The 14,548-nt window shown below is 41.0% G+C and overlaps 1 protein-coding gene across 2 annotated transcripts in view; it reads right to left on the bottom strand.

Moving 5' to 3' along the window:
- The window catches only part of DGKI (diacylglycerol kinase iota), a 426,631-nt gene that overhangs the window by 209,696 nt on the left and 202,387 nt on the right, over positions 1-14,548 (bottom strand). For both annotated transcript variants that reach the window (XM_081800028.1, XM_081800027.1), the window contains exons 7-8: positions 11,040-11,111; positions 7,498-7,614 (exon numbers count right to left, since the gene is read on the bottom strand). In XM_081800028.1, coding sequence (XP_081656154.1) covers positions 7,498-7,614; positions 11,040-11,111 — 189 coding nt within the window. The remainder of the gene's footprint in view (positions 1-7,497; positions 7,615-11,039; positions 11,112-14,548) is intronic.

The following is a 14,548-nucleotide window of genomic DNA, read 5'->3' as shown; positions in this document are numbered from 1 at the left end:
GGATGGCAATTAATGATACTGAGTGGTTCTTAACCCATCACTACACGTTGGCCTCACCCGGAGCTCTTTTAAAAATGCAAATATGTGGACTCCCGAAAATTCTTTGTTTGGAGTGAGGCCAAGGCAAAGGTACCTTTTAAAAGCTCCCCAGGCAATTCTAGTGTGCAGCCAGAGTTGAGAGCCTCTGAAGTCAAAGGGAAAAGTGAGGGGACGTACATACTGCACGAAAGCATCATTTCAATGGGATAAGGAGCATGAGCTATGGAATCGGACACATTGGGTGGTAATTCTGGGTCTTCCCGTTATGAGATCTGTGACCTTGCCCAAGTCAGTCAAGCTTTTGAAATAACAGTGTCTTAATTTTAAGATGAAGGTGATAATACCTACCTCACAGGATAGTTGTGAAGTTAAAAGGAGGAAAGGTATGTGAAGCAGTTAGCTTGGTCTCGGCCCATGATAAGCGCTTCCATAAACGTTAGTTGCTTCGTTCACAGCTGTATATCCCCAGCACCGAGCACCAATGCCTGGCCCATAGTATGCACTCAAATCATTGTTGAAATGAATCAATATTATAATTCACAACACTTACTGAGTCCTTCCTGATTTTGGAAAGGATCTTTCGGAAGTGAATGCTTGTCTCCTAACTTCTTTGTTGTTTTAGTTCATTTATTGCCAAGAGCCACGCAGGGAGCCAAGTGCTTTCAGGAACACACGATAGGCCTCGGTTCCCGGCAAGACTCAATAACTAAGCTCTAAGAGATAAGTCTAATGGATCGGGCTAAGATCGTTCCCTAAACTTGCCTGATCACAGAAATCCCAGTTCTTTCAGGCAATTCTGCTAATCAAGCATGTTTGGGAAACAGAGTTAGAAAAGCACATCCAAAGAAGGCTTGATGTCTGAAAACAGAGCAGGCAAGAAACTCAACTCTAATAGGGAACAGACATACAAAAATGGCCTTTTTCACACAGATGTAGCAAATACGAAGGCTTCTGAGCCTCATGGAGCCCAATGCCCTTGAGGTCTTCCTTATTTTACAGAACAAGAAGAGGGCTCAGATGAAGCACAGTGGTTGACTTACAGTCCCTGGATGCTTCTATGTGAGCTCGGAGTAAGCTTACAGCCCTATAGTCAAATAGCAAAAGATAAGCAGTATGGGATTTCACAGCACACCTCAAAATTCTCGAGGCTTCCTTCTGTTCATGTGTAAATATGTATCTTGGTCTCAACAGAGAACTCCTTTTAGAAGGTATCATTATCCAATGAGGAACAGATGGATGTGGAAGCATATTTGGGTTGTGTTTCAGCCATGACAAGACGAGTCAGCTAGTCTTGCTAATCTAAGATATTGCTCACCCCGCCTGGGTCAGTCTTGTTGTGAGAATTAAAAGAGCATGATTTTCAAGAACATAAAAATTATTCCAAGAAGTTATTTTGTAGACTTGCTGTGGTATTATTCAAGAAACCATTAATAATACTTGTGCTGTGTTCTACAACAGAGCATCCCTGTTATCAAGGGCAGCTAACTCAGTCATATAAAGGGTTTGCTTCACAAGCTGAACACCATCCCAACAGTGAAATGTTGTACCCTCATGTGGATTTTTGCATTTTTCAGACTCTAACAACATTTGCCCCCTGTACATTTTGTGCCCACTGTTATGTTCAAATCCTAAGAATAGATAAAGGCCTTCTGTTTTTTTGGACCAGGTATTGGGGTAGTACTACTTTACTACAGAAATAATCCTACCAACAAAGTCTCTATCATAGTCAGGACCCCTTCCTGGGCTGTTAAAAAAAAATGCCTATGGGTAAATCACTCAACTGGGAATAAAACTTAACTACTTCTTAATATTCTTTAGGGCTTTTCCCAGGTTATGGGATCACAAAGGACTGGTTATAACAACAGCTCTAAAGAGAAGATATCTCACACTTCATCATCCCAAATGAAGCCTTCCCCCATTGTATACCGGAAAAAACTCTGATGGGTGGTAGGAGAGGCATGGACTTCGTCTACTAGTGAGTGTTCTCATGCTGCCCTGCTCTAGCTGCACCATTGGGACAAAAGTTGTTCTGAGGATAGGCAAGCAGAGAAATAAAGAAAACTACTTCCAAAAGATAAGGACAGGGTCTCTGCCATTTCTCAGGCATATTTGGTTAAATCATAGCAAGTATTGCCTAACCTTTAGAATTGACCAAAGGAAATGGCTGGAGCAATTTTGAGAGATATGTTTGATCCTAGGTATTATATATCCTGGGTCTCCAGCATTTTCACATTATCCAATTATAAGGAATAAGGACTAACATGGAGAGAGCCCACATGGGCTAGGAAGGAGTTGATTGCAGCATTTTTGTAAGTAGACCATTAGAACCAATATAAATTTCCACCAGTAGGGAATTGGCTAAATAAACATATTTATAGTATGGAATATATATATATATATATATATCAGTTTAAAAAGGAGTTAAATCTAGATGTATTAATACAGGCTTCTCCCCAATATTTTTTTTAACCTAGGAAAGCCAGGTTTTAAAGTATTACATTCAGAGTGACGTCATTTATTAAAAACACACACCTCTAGTCTCCTATAACTTGACCCCACAAAAATTCACATATCGTGGGTCTTTCTCCATCAGCTCCAAGCACTCGCACTACTATTTCAACATCTTTAACTTATTTATACAGTCAAAATATTATCCTCTAACATTTTCAGTCCAGAGGAGAAACACTGACATCTGTAACATTAAATATAACTTTGCCTTTAAATATATGAACAGATTTGTGCTTGATTCTTAAAATTTGGTTCTCTTTTAATTCTGGACTGTCATCTAAATTTCATCATCTTTTATTTTCTAGGTCTCTCCAAATAATTTGGTGATGAAACCCAGCAAATCATCCAGACCAGCCCTGGTTCCCCTTACCATCCAAGCTTTACACAGCTGGTCCCAGAGCAATGATCTACTCAGAACCAGCGAACTTTTAACAAATACGGAAAATATATGACTTAATTCCACCTCTTTACAACCTGCTTTTCCTGACCATTATACACTCAAGTAGGTTTCTTTCTCTTTAGAGTCATTTTTTAGACACAAGCATCACAAATAAAGCTGACTTTATTTGGTGATCCACCTTAACAGTTGTTCTCAGAATGTTCAATAAACTTGTGTTGTTCTTCTTCATCTGTCTTCCCAGTGAGTCCCCTCACATCCTTCAAGACCAAGCACAAACAGCATTTTCTGTTTAGCCTACAATGATCTCCACCACCAAAATTGCTCAGTTCTTCATGTTTCTACCTCATTCCTACATCTTGGGTCACACTCACCCCTCAATGCCTTAGAAGTGTTAGCCTCTCACAGACCATGGCTGGTCCAACCAACCTGTGAGGCATCCTCCTCTCACCACCCTGTGTATATCCATCCTAAAAGCTGACGACCAAGGCAAACCTTCCAGATACTTGAAGACCACTCTTTTTTATTAAGGATTTATATGTGGCTGAATTCCTTTTCCAGAATCCACGAACTTCCTGCCCAGGGATTTAGTCTGTTGTATCAATTTCCTCCCATAAGGAGGATATTCTTTGTGGACATCAAATGAACATCTGTTTCATCTGTGGGCCTCCTGCTGCATCGAATGGCATCTGTGAATGGAGTTAAATGTCTACTTCATGCAGTTAAGAATATCTTCTTGTTTTTAAGCAGTGTCCTCGCATACAGAAATACACAGAAAAAAATATACATAAATTCTACAAGTAGGAAACACATTTTGTCTGCTGTTCTCCATCTAATTTCCACATTCTTTTTTTAGCCTTTCTCCATGTCTCCAGTGAATTCTTGAATCTCACTGCTTCCACGTCATCACTAACAGCTTGCCACCCACACTCTACAAACTATAGTTTTGATGGTCATCAATGCTCTAGAGCCAAACACAAAGACTCTTCTCAATCCTTGTTATTTTGTAATGCATAGAGAATTTAACACTGATGACTTCCCTATTTTTCTTTCCATTTTTCATAATGAAACTCTGTGCTATGAGAGGCCTCTCCCTGTTCTGCAGGATTCTCTACCTCCTTTCACTTTCTGGTTGTGGATGCTCACCGTGTCTTCTTCAGTTCTTCAATTCAGTAAATGAATAGCTCTTAACTCTCTGCCATGGGATAAAGATCATGCTAGTGAACACACAATCCCACTACAGTGGTGTAGGTTGAGATGCCACTTGAGAGCACACCCAACACCAGGCTGTGGCCCCTACTCTGCCTCTTTCCCCATGAGAATCCTTCTCTCCCCTTATTCTCTCAGTGTAATACAGATGGCTCAGGGAACAATAACTTCTGTTATTGTTTTTCATCTGTTGATGTAGAACTTCATTTGATACCCTGTACTCAACAAGGAAAATAACAAGAGCTAAACTTTGAGTTTTACAATGAGCTAGGTTCTGTTTTATGTGCTTTATTTTTATTTTTTTTAGTTCATTAGTCCTCATGAAAACCCTATAATTAGGTACTAGTATTATTTACACTTTGCAGATGAGAAGCTGAAGAGTTTAAATTCTTTGAGATTATACAAGTCATTAAACAGCAGAGCAAGTTTAAGAATCTAGGCAGTCTGGCTCATGAGCTAGAAGTCTTTTTTTTTTTTAATTTTTTATTGTTATGTTAATCACCATACATTACATCATTAGTTTTAGATGTAGTGTTCCATGATTCATTGTTTGTGCATAACACCCAGTGCTCCATGCAGAACGTGCCCTCCCTAATACCCATCACCAGGCTAACCCATCCTCCCACCCCCCTCCCCTCTAGAACCCTCAGTTTGTTTTTCAGAGTCTATCGTTCATGAGCTAGAACTCTTAACAACTGTATTGTCCCACATGATCATCATATACTGGCTTTCAAATGGAATTTAATTAATTAAATTATTTCTTTTGGGGGCCCATAGGAGGAGGGACTACAAAATTTTTAAAGATATGTGACTCAGCAAGGCTTGCTATAGTAAGACAGTGAGGCAGCAGGACATATCATTAAGAACTTGGTTTCCAGAATCAGAATTCCTAGGTTCAAATGTCACCTCAAACTATTTAATAACTATATGGCCCCAGGTAATTTATTTGACTTTAATTCTCACTTTCCTCAGCTACAACGTGGGAATAGGATACCTGCCTCAGAGGTCACTTGATGGTAAAATGAGATACTGAATGTAAAGTACTTAAAATATTTCCTGATACATATAAAAGCATTCAATATGTGTTAGTTTTTCTTATTCTTAATTAGTACTTTCTGAATCAGAGAAGGACAATAAAAAGACGTGTGTGTGATGAAATCAATATGGACTTTAGCATCCAGACTGTGAACTGTAATACCATCCGCCATTAAAAGTAACCAAGATTCCTCAGAGAAATGGCTGCTTCCAGGTATGGGCAGGAAATGCATAAGATGATCCTGGAACATGGTATGATTCCTGAAACCAAGGAAGGCATCAAAACCCTCATGGCTCATGAAAAATGGAGACAAGAGCCATCTGAAAGGGGGTCTAACTGGTCAAAGATAAAACAATATGAATATAAAAAAATGATGCCGATGGATTTTTATATATCACATAAGGTAAGTTGACAATTCATAATGATACTCTCTGAAAACCACCACCACCACCCTTAGCCAACTAATAACGTTGCTAAGGTACCAACTTATTATTCTGAAAATTTACAAATAAAGGTAAATACTCAAGCATCTGTCATGTATTGGCTTTATTTTTTAGTTCCCTTATTACCAGCAGGAAAATAAAGAAGAGTAAAAATTGGGAAAACCACCTCTTGGTAACTCCTAATATAACAGATTTAGGTAATAATCTTCAATGGATAAAATGGTGAAAGGCTGATGGACAAGTTTATGATAGATGCATTAGAAGCATAGCTCCCAAACTCACTGATCAGTCTTAGAACTAAGAGTGAACAATCTGCTACCCCATTCCTTTGAAAGCAACGTCACAGAAATACACTACCACCCATGTAGTGTAAACTAGTCTCACAGCTTCATGAATATAATTTTGGACACAGCACCCTTGCTCATGCCATTCTCCTGCCTGCTATTTCCTCTCTTCTCCATCGATCTAAATCCCACCCATCTTTAAAGAAGTAGAGTAAAATTCACCTCCTTCATGAGATTCTCCCTGATCTTTCCTTAAGAAAACTACACAGTTCTTCAGAACAAGGATCATGCATTACATCATAATGCCTAGGAGCTTTCTTATTACCATCAAAGTTTTCAGCGAAAACATGTTGATTTAACTGAATATTTAATATAACACTCTTAGAAAGATTACTGAATTTTAGGGGTTGGGGAACCAAAGAAGTAAAAAGGTTAGAGATTTTAAATTAACAGTAAATTGGAATTGGTACTTGAATTTCAAATGCAGTACTACACTTGCTATCACCTTGGGCCACTCATTTAACAGCTCTAAAATGTAAGATGAAAAAGCTAGACTCTCCATTTTTTAATGTATAGATACTGCACTTGCCTCTGGAAGAGATTTCCCAAGGGCTTTTGTGGACTGTAACTAGGAAAGCTTATTACTAAATGTTACTCATTAACAGAAGCTGAACTATATGTAAAAACACACAAAGCAAAACAGTGTCCTTGACCCACCAGTTTTTTAAATACAACTGAATCAGTGAGAATAAACTGCATGATGATTTTGAAGACCGTATAAAGTAGGACTGCCATATCTTTTAAAGATATTACATTCAATAGGCCATCGTACGGTAGCTGCATCTCTAGGAGAGGTATCATCTTTCCCACCATAGCATTACAAGTCTGCCATCCCATAACTTGGAGCTCAAGGTCTAAGATGTATGGTACGAACATAGAAATTTGGCTATCAAAGATTACGACCTTCTTGAGAAACCCCTATGGTTTCGTGGCATATTGCAGAGATGCTCTAGGACAGAATGTACAACAAGAACTGAATACAGAATGAGATTAGATATTAAGAGGATAAATTCTACTTTGCCTTAAGAAAAGAGTGTTGCTCTCTGGGCAGGCCTTGTGTATTTAGGAAGGTCATGACCCACAGTCTGCCGTTCAGGTTGGAAGTGGTGGTAAGCTCAACCAAACAATGAAGCCTGCACAGTTTGCCCTCACCTTCACTCCCTGGGGATGCCCAGGCTGGAAGAGAAGAGAGGTGTGTAAGAATTAGCTGCACCCACTACTAGTCTTTAACGAACTTAGGAGAACACCCAAAGTGAGTACCATTAGCACATAAAGGGGAAGGAACCATTCCTGCTGTGGAACTCGGATTTCTTCAGGAACGGGAGGCTGGTTCCATGAGAGAGCCCAACTGCAGTAAAGTGATGGGCTAATGGAATGAACTGGGGAAGCTAAGCATGGGGCTGTGGGGATGAGAGAGCAGAGATTTTCGGAACCCAAAAAAGAGTCAGGGCAAGAAAAGCAAGAAGCAGCAGTTCCTTTTTCTCTGCACTGGCCCAGCAGCACCAGGGGCCCAGAAGTTACCTGAGGTTTCTTCACCTTAATGATCCAGGTGGGCGGGACAATAACAGCAGCGTGAGCCCCCAGGGAGCAGGGTTCCTCAATTTGATGCAGCATGAAGCAGGTCACCTTATTGTGAAACTGAGGAGAAAAAAAGGCCAATAAACAATCCTGGGCCAAGGGCACCACTAAAGCAAGAAGGAATTAAGAACATGCGCACACAGGCACTCACCCAGCCTCGCAGACATGGAAGACACATGCTCCTTATCACCACCCAAACAGCCCCGGAACTGAGAGACCAGATTTGGAACTCATTCCACTTTACAAACTGATAAAGAAATCAATCTTGTAGGTCAAGGCCAGCTAAAACTTTGTAAGCTTTTAATGGGATATTTATATAACGAGGTCTCGGAGGGTTCTATTAATCCTAACCCTGGATATAATTTTGTTGCACTTGACTTGCACTTGTCACAGACTTGATATGGGATAATGCTGGGGAGGCAATGAAGGCAAGCAGAAAGGCAGGTTCTCTCACCTGTCCCTCTTTTTTCTAATCATAGGTGTAAATCCAACCCAGGTAGTCCCTCTAGTTTAGGAAACCCAGGAAAGAAGCAGCAGGTCTGTTCTAGAGAGTTCTTAATGCAAGAGGTAACGAAGAGATTGCCTCTGCTGGATTTGTCTGGGGCTGCTAAAAAATACAATGACCCTAACTACACTTGGTAAGTCTAAAAGGCTTCCTGTTTTTGAAAGGAAGAAAGTAAATGTAACTGATGATCATAACAATACCTCAGGATTAGTGGTTTAGCTCTGTACCAATGGACTGAGTGACCATCATCTTTTGTGTGTAAAATGATAATGATGTGTGGTAACAATTTTTTCCTAGTAAACAAAATCCACATTACACAATAATTGTGGGCCTTGAAGTTTTAATCAGTGATTTTTAAAAACTTTAACATCTGTTTCTACTGTATTATACTTAGTGGAACCATACATTGTCATCTTAATGGGAACAATTTTAAGAATGAAAGGGAGCACTGCTAATAATTATGTTGGAACAACAAACATAAATTAGGACTGTCTCAGGAAACCTGGCAAATATGGCCACCCCAATTATGTCACAGAGGGAATTTGTCTTCATTTCTGCCTATCCTCACATGATCCCATAGCAATTACTAATTAGGTATGAATGCAAAATAAGTCAGTAATTTCCCCTATGACCAGTTATTTGTGATCTGCAAACAGTGACATACTAGAAAATATTATTTGAATACCTTCTTCAAAAATTGACTTTTTCTCTTTTTTTTTTTTAAAGATTTTATTTATTTGACAGAGAGAGATACAGCGAGAGAGGGAACACAAGCAGGGGGAGTGGGAGAGGAAGAAGCAGGCCTCCCGCGGAGTGGGGAGCCCGATGCGGGGCTTGATCCCAGGACCCTGGGACCATGACCTGAGCCGAAGGCAGACGCTTAACGACTGAGCCACCCAGGTGCCCCCAAAATTGACTTTCTTTTAAGCAATTCAAATAAATCCCTAAATGGATGTTCAGTGCATTTCTAAAATGGTCAAGATCCCCCAAGATGACCCATTTCAACTGTCAATTTATAGCCGAGTAATCGCCAATCCCACAGACTAAGAGTTATGTCCAAAAGTGCCTAACTTTTACAAGGTGGAGTCAGAGCCTAAAGCCCCAAAAACCAGCTCTTGAACCCATTTTTTTTCCCTGCTGCAGAAAGTGCCTATAGACAGCACTTGTTTGACATCAGATATCCTAGAAGGGATTACCTGGAGGGTTAAAATATATCACTGGTGTAATTTGTCTCAAAATGTTTTGTATCTTTAATTCTTACAAAATCACCTACAATGTGATTCAACTGGACTATGAATTAATGACAAGAGAACATGTGCGCCATGTAAAGTGGGAGTGAGTTCCCAAATTAACGGACCCTGGATAACCCATCTCATCACAGCCTGGTAGCACAGGGGTGGAGCAGACGAAGTCTATAGGAGCTCAAACCACCAGTGATGCTCTCCCACAGGTGGGGGCCTCAACAGATCAGGGGAACTAGCAGCACAGATACTGTCAGGGACAACTGGAACCTGAATTAGCTTCTTTCTCTCCAGGTGGATATACTGCTTTGCTGGTATAGTTTCATTCAAGAACTAGGATGACCTTACATTTGTGAGCATGTTCTTGAACAGAAGCACAGAGATTATTTGTGTAAAAACTAACTGACGGGAGATGGAAATGCCTAGAAAATGTGGCAGGATAGGGATACAGTGAGCAATGAGCTTTCCAGACAAATGCATCCCTACCTAGCAACAGTAGGTTCTCCTGATACTTGGGTGCCTAGGGAAATTATGCCAGAGAGGTTAGGTCAAACTTTATAAGATTCCCCAAATTCAAAAGGTTTTGACCCACAAAAATGTCAATTTTATGTGTTTCAACTAAATGTATCTGCTCCTGCCCTGTGGGCTGTTTTGGCTAGTTAAGTCTGATGTGTGTAGAGGGCTGAAGTCTTCCTGTAGACCCTTAAATTACCTGGAACACCACAGCCCTTTCTTTTCAGGCTGGCTGTGCAATGAGTGAACTCTACGTCCCAATTATATAGTCATTCAACAAAGTAGGTGAACTGGGAGATTAGAGCAGGGGTCCACAAACTTTTTCTATAAAAGGCCCACATAGTAAATAGTTTAGCTTTAAGGGGGCCATACTTTCCCTGTTGCAACTACTCAACTCTGCTGTTGTAACCTGAAAGAAGCCATGGACAATATATAAATGGATGGGCATGGCTGTGTTCCAATAAAATGGTATTTATAAGAACAGGCAGCAGTCAGATTTGGTCTATGGGCCATAGTCTGTCAACCCATGAGTTAGCACTGTCTGGTTAAAAAAAAACAAAACAAAACAGGTGCATAAGCAAACAAGAAAATGAACCACCTGATTGGAAGAGAGGTGTTAAAAAATGGACAAAGGATAGATAAAAGAGGAAAACAGGGAAACTACCATTGGATCCTAATGAATATATATGCTCAAATGTAAAGAAGAGTTACATTTCAATGAGTATACACACAGCTATAACAATATCCAAGCCTAAAGAAGGATACGAGACCATGCCTTACCCCAACAGCACCCCGTAAGAAAGTCACCCACATCAAAAACAAGAACCAACATGGCTGGATTCTGGTGTTAGAGGGATTATCTAATGTTGCAACTTCCAACCATAGAGGAGTTATCAACAATCTAGTGTTGTGGAAGAAATACAGTCTATGGGGTGAGAAGTCCTTGATTCTAGGCCCAGGTTAGAACCAGGGGAGGATTTCCCAGTCTCTGATCCTAGGCTTCAGTGTATATAAATGAAGGGGTTAATTGATCTCTATAGTTTCTTCCAGGTCATATAGGCTATAGTTCTATAGTTTTAATCTTTCTTCCTTCAAGGATCCTACATGAGAGAAATAATACATAAATTAGAATAACCTTCCACTTATAGACAGCAACTTGGGTAATGACATAAGTCTACTGTGATAAAACATAAGCCCATTTTGTTTCATTTTGTCCCCAAACTTACCGCCTGCTTGCACCAGGAACAGCTGATAGCCACAATCTCTTTACTGTGGAAGGAGAATTTTTGCTGGAAGCCCTGGGATGTTAGGACAAGAGATAGAGAATTTAAAACCACTTCAATCACAGCACGCATTTGACCTCCTGAAGTCCAATGAAGCAAGTAAGGCCAAAAGTGGCCCTACCACTCAAGGTAACTCAAGGGACTGCAAATGCCACATTCAGCACTTATGTCCTCCACCCTCTGCCATCCAAGAACTTCCCACTCCTGAAACATCTGGATCATGAGAGGAGGCACCAGTATTTTCTGTGCCACTAACTACTCAAAGTCAGCCACAAAAAGAATTGTTTCTTTTCCCCAAATAAATGTGGTTCAGATAGGATTTTATTATAAGCAAAGGCAAAGCCGCTATTGGGTCATGTGGTTCTTTGTAAGGCTGGGCATCCATCTCAGAGGGGCTGCACAATGTTAACATCTGAGAACCCACAAAAAGAGAAATTAAGTATCAGTGTTAGGACCTAGAAGTCAAGGTCTGGGAAGAGTCCAAGGGTGTTGTAGGAAATTCAAACACTTTCACCATCCCCTTGGGACTCAAAACAAGCAGTTTTCAATTTTCATTCTTCACTAGCAAGCAGCAATGAGATTAATGGAAGAGCAAACACAATCCTCTTAAATGAACAAACAGAATTACTTTTCCATCAAGAACGGAAGAGATGCTTTTTGGCGACTGTTGTCCTTAAATAATTACCAGAGAGAAGTAGGCAGTAATACTCAAAGAATTTTGTTTAGCCTTACCAAAGCTCATCCATTTCTACCTGCCTGTGACATCTAAACCCAAATAAACTAATGCAAGACAATGACAAAAAAAAATTGAAATAGGGATTTTGTAAAGTGATCAAAAGAAAACAAAGATGCGATGGGCAGGGAAGCTATTAAAGTGCTGGCTGGAAAAGTCTTACTTTAATGTGTACAGATCATTTTAAGAAAAAAAATCAATTTACACATTACTATAAGAATTCCTAATGGCACTTTTTTGCAGTCCCCAGGATTCCTACCGATCTATAGCATTGTACAATGGAGGACTTCTTCCATTTTGAGCCTCTCCCTTCTCTTGGGTTCCTAAAACACACTCATGTTCTCCATCTGCTTCTCTTATCTCCTGCACGTGACAGAAGACCAGGACCACTTTCAGCCCTCTGGGCTCTGTGGTTCCTCCTTGAATCCTCTTCTTTTGTCCCCAACTCAAACCTCACTTCCAGAAACATGACTTAATATCAGACTCCCCTGAATTTTGAAACATTGCTCCATCAATACCCCTTTCTCAGCAACTGAAGTGCTAACAATCATTCCAAGTGCAGAGGACTTAATGCAGCAGGCTGGAGACTGCTCTCCTTACAAGGCCTGCTTACAAGGTTGACCCTTGGCTGGCATCTAGAAACTTGGATTTCAAGAGGGTTCCCCAATTCCCCCAAACACTTAAGAGCGGCTCACTGCACCGAACATGTTGGTACAAACAATGTGGTTTATCCTGAACACCTGCTTTCCTTTGGAGAGTCTGGGATTTGGGTATGTGCCATGCAGAACGTGCTTACATAACCAGTCCCCAATAAAAACTCTGGGCACTGAGCCTCTAATGAGACCAGTAGACAATATTTCACACGTGCTGTCACAACTCGTATTAAAGGAATTAAGCACATCCTATGTGGCTCTGTTAGGAAAGGACTTTCAGAAGGTTGCACCTGGTTTCCTCCAGACTTTGCCCCATGTGTCTGTCCCTTTGCTGATTTTGCTTTGTAGCCTTTCATTGTAATAAATCACAGCTGTAATACTTACTGAGTCCTAGGAGTAATCCTAGTGAATCTTCAAAACAGGTGGTCTTGGGGACCCTAACACGCTCACCTCTCCCCCAAAAATTGCCTCCTCCTGTCAACAATACTGTCATTTTCCACAGAAAGGACGCACTGTTTATAAAACACACATGGACTTCATTATTAGGATAGGTGTGGTGTTCGCTGCTGTGTGGCAACAACCCACACTTCCCCAGCACCGGGAGTGAGAACCTCCTGACAGAAAGGGCTCACAGAGGGCGCCTGGGTGGCTCAGTTGGTTAAGCGACTGCCTTCAGCTCAGGTCATGATCCTGGAGTCCCAGGATCGAGTCCCGCATCGGGCTCCCTGCTCGGCAGGGAGTCTGCTTCTCCCTCTGACCCTCCCCCCTCTCGTGCTCTCTCTCTCTCATTCTCTCTCTCAAATAAATAAATAAAATCTTTAAAAAAAAGAAAGGGCTCACAGAGAGGACACAAAGTCAGGGGGCCAAAGGGTTAGGTAGCCCGGTCCTTTCAATTCAATATGGTATAATTCAATTCAATATGAGTCTATGTGGTATAAGATGGAACCAAGTACGAAGGAATGAATTCACACGGGAGGTGTTCGTCAAGTTCGCCATCACCTCTTGGGCCACTCTTGATGGACCAGGTGAAAGAGAGATGAATAAAACTTCTCTTTAGGGCCATAGCAACAATTTGTGAGTGTGTGAGGAAGGAAGCTGTAGCCAAGAGCAAATATACTGAAGCAGGTGCAGGGTCTGCACAGGGACCCCAGAGGCCAGCCGGGGCAGCATGACCAGGTCCCCCCAGCCTGCTCCTCCCAGCCAGCAGCCCTCAGGCCCCACTGATGGGTCACTTCACATCGGGACATCCAATAGAAGCTGATGGAGAGATGGCAAAGTTAGCTCCATTTTGCTAACTTCTTTCTCCCGGGGTAGTCTGTTTCCCCCTGTGTTCTTCACTAATCCTGGGCACAGCCACCAGGGAAAAAGCTACTTCTTACATATCAGTGTCTGTCTCAAGATACCCAAATAACTACTTTCCTCAAGATTACAGAATCAACTATCATACTGGCATTTAGAGCCATCCATAATCTTCCCAACATTTGTACATCAATCTCCCAAACCTCACTATTGTAAATTCTTACGTTTAGTGGGATGGATTTAATTGTATTTCCAACATGCTCTATTCATTTCCATGTTTTTGCCCATTTTTTTTCCTCTGTTATCCTCAAGCCATCATCTAGAATGCCTACCACTATTTCACATACAGCATCGGACTTTACTTCCACTATGAAAATCCAAGTCTTCTAAGATCCCCTCAATTCACTGTGATGCTCCTGCTAAATTATAAGCCTTTCCACCTGGTCCTCCCCTTAGCATTAATGAACAGGTGCCCTAAGTTGCTGGTTATTTTATGTGCACATGAATTCTCTCTCCAATGGAATTATGAACTCTTGGAGAGAAGTCCTTGTAATATTTCCTTTCTTTTTTTAAAGTAGGCTCCATGCCTAGTGTGGAGCCCAATGCACAGCTTGAACTCATGACCCTTAGATCAAGAACTGAGTTGATACCAAAAGTCGGACGCTTAACCGACTGAGCCACCGAGGCACCCCATAATATTTCTTAACGGGTCTCTACAATTCAGCATAGTTTTTTGAAAATCACAGGCATGGTATATTTTCTAATTG

This window comes from Leptonychotes weddellii, chromosome 12 (assembly GCF_054177405.1).
Source record: "Leptonychotes weddellii isolate Sample4059 chromosome 12, ASM5417740v2, whole genome shotgun sequence".
NCBI lineage: Eukaryota > Metazoa > Chordata > Mammalia > Carnivora > Phocidae > Leptonychotes > Leptonychotes weddellii.
The sequence above is the reverse complement of the archived record's forward strand: the minus strand, read 5'-3'. Positions and strand labels throughout refer to the sequence as shown.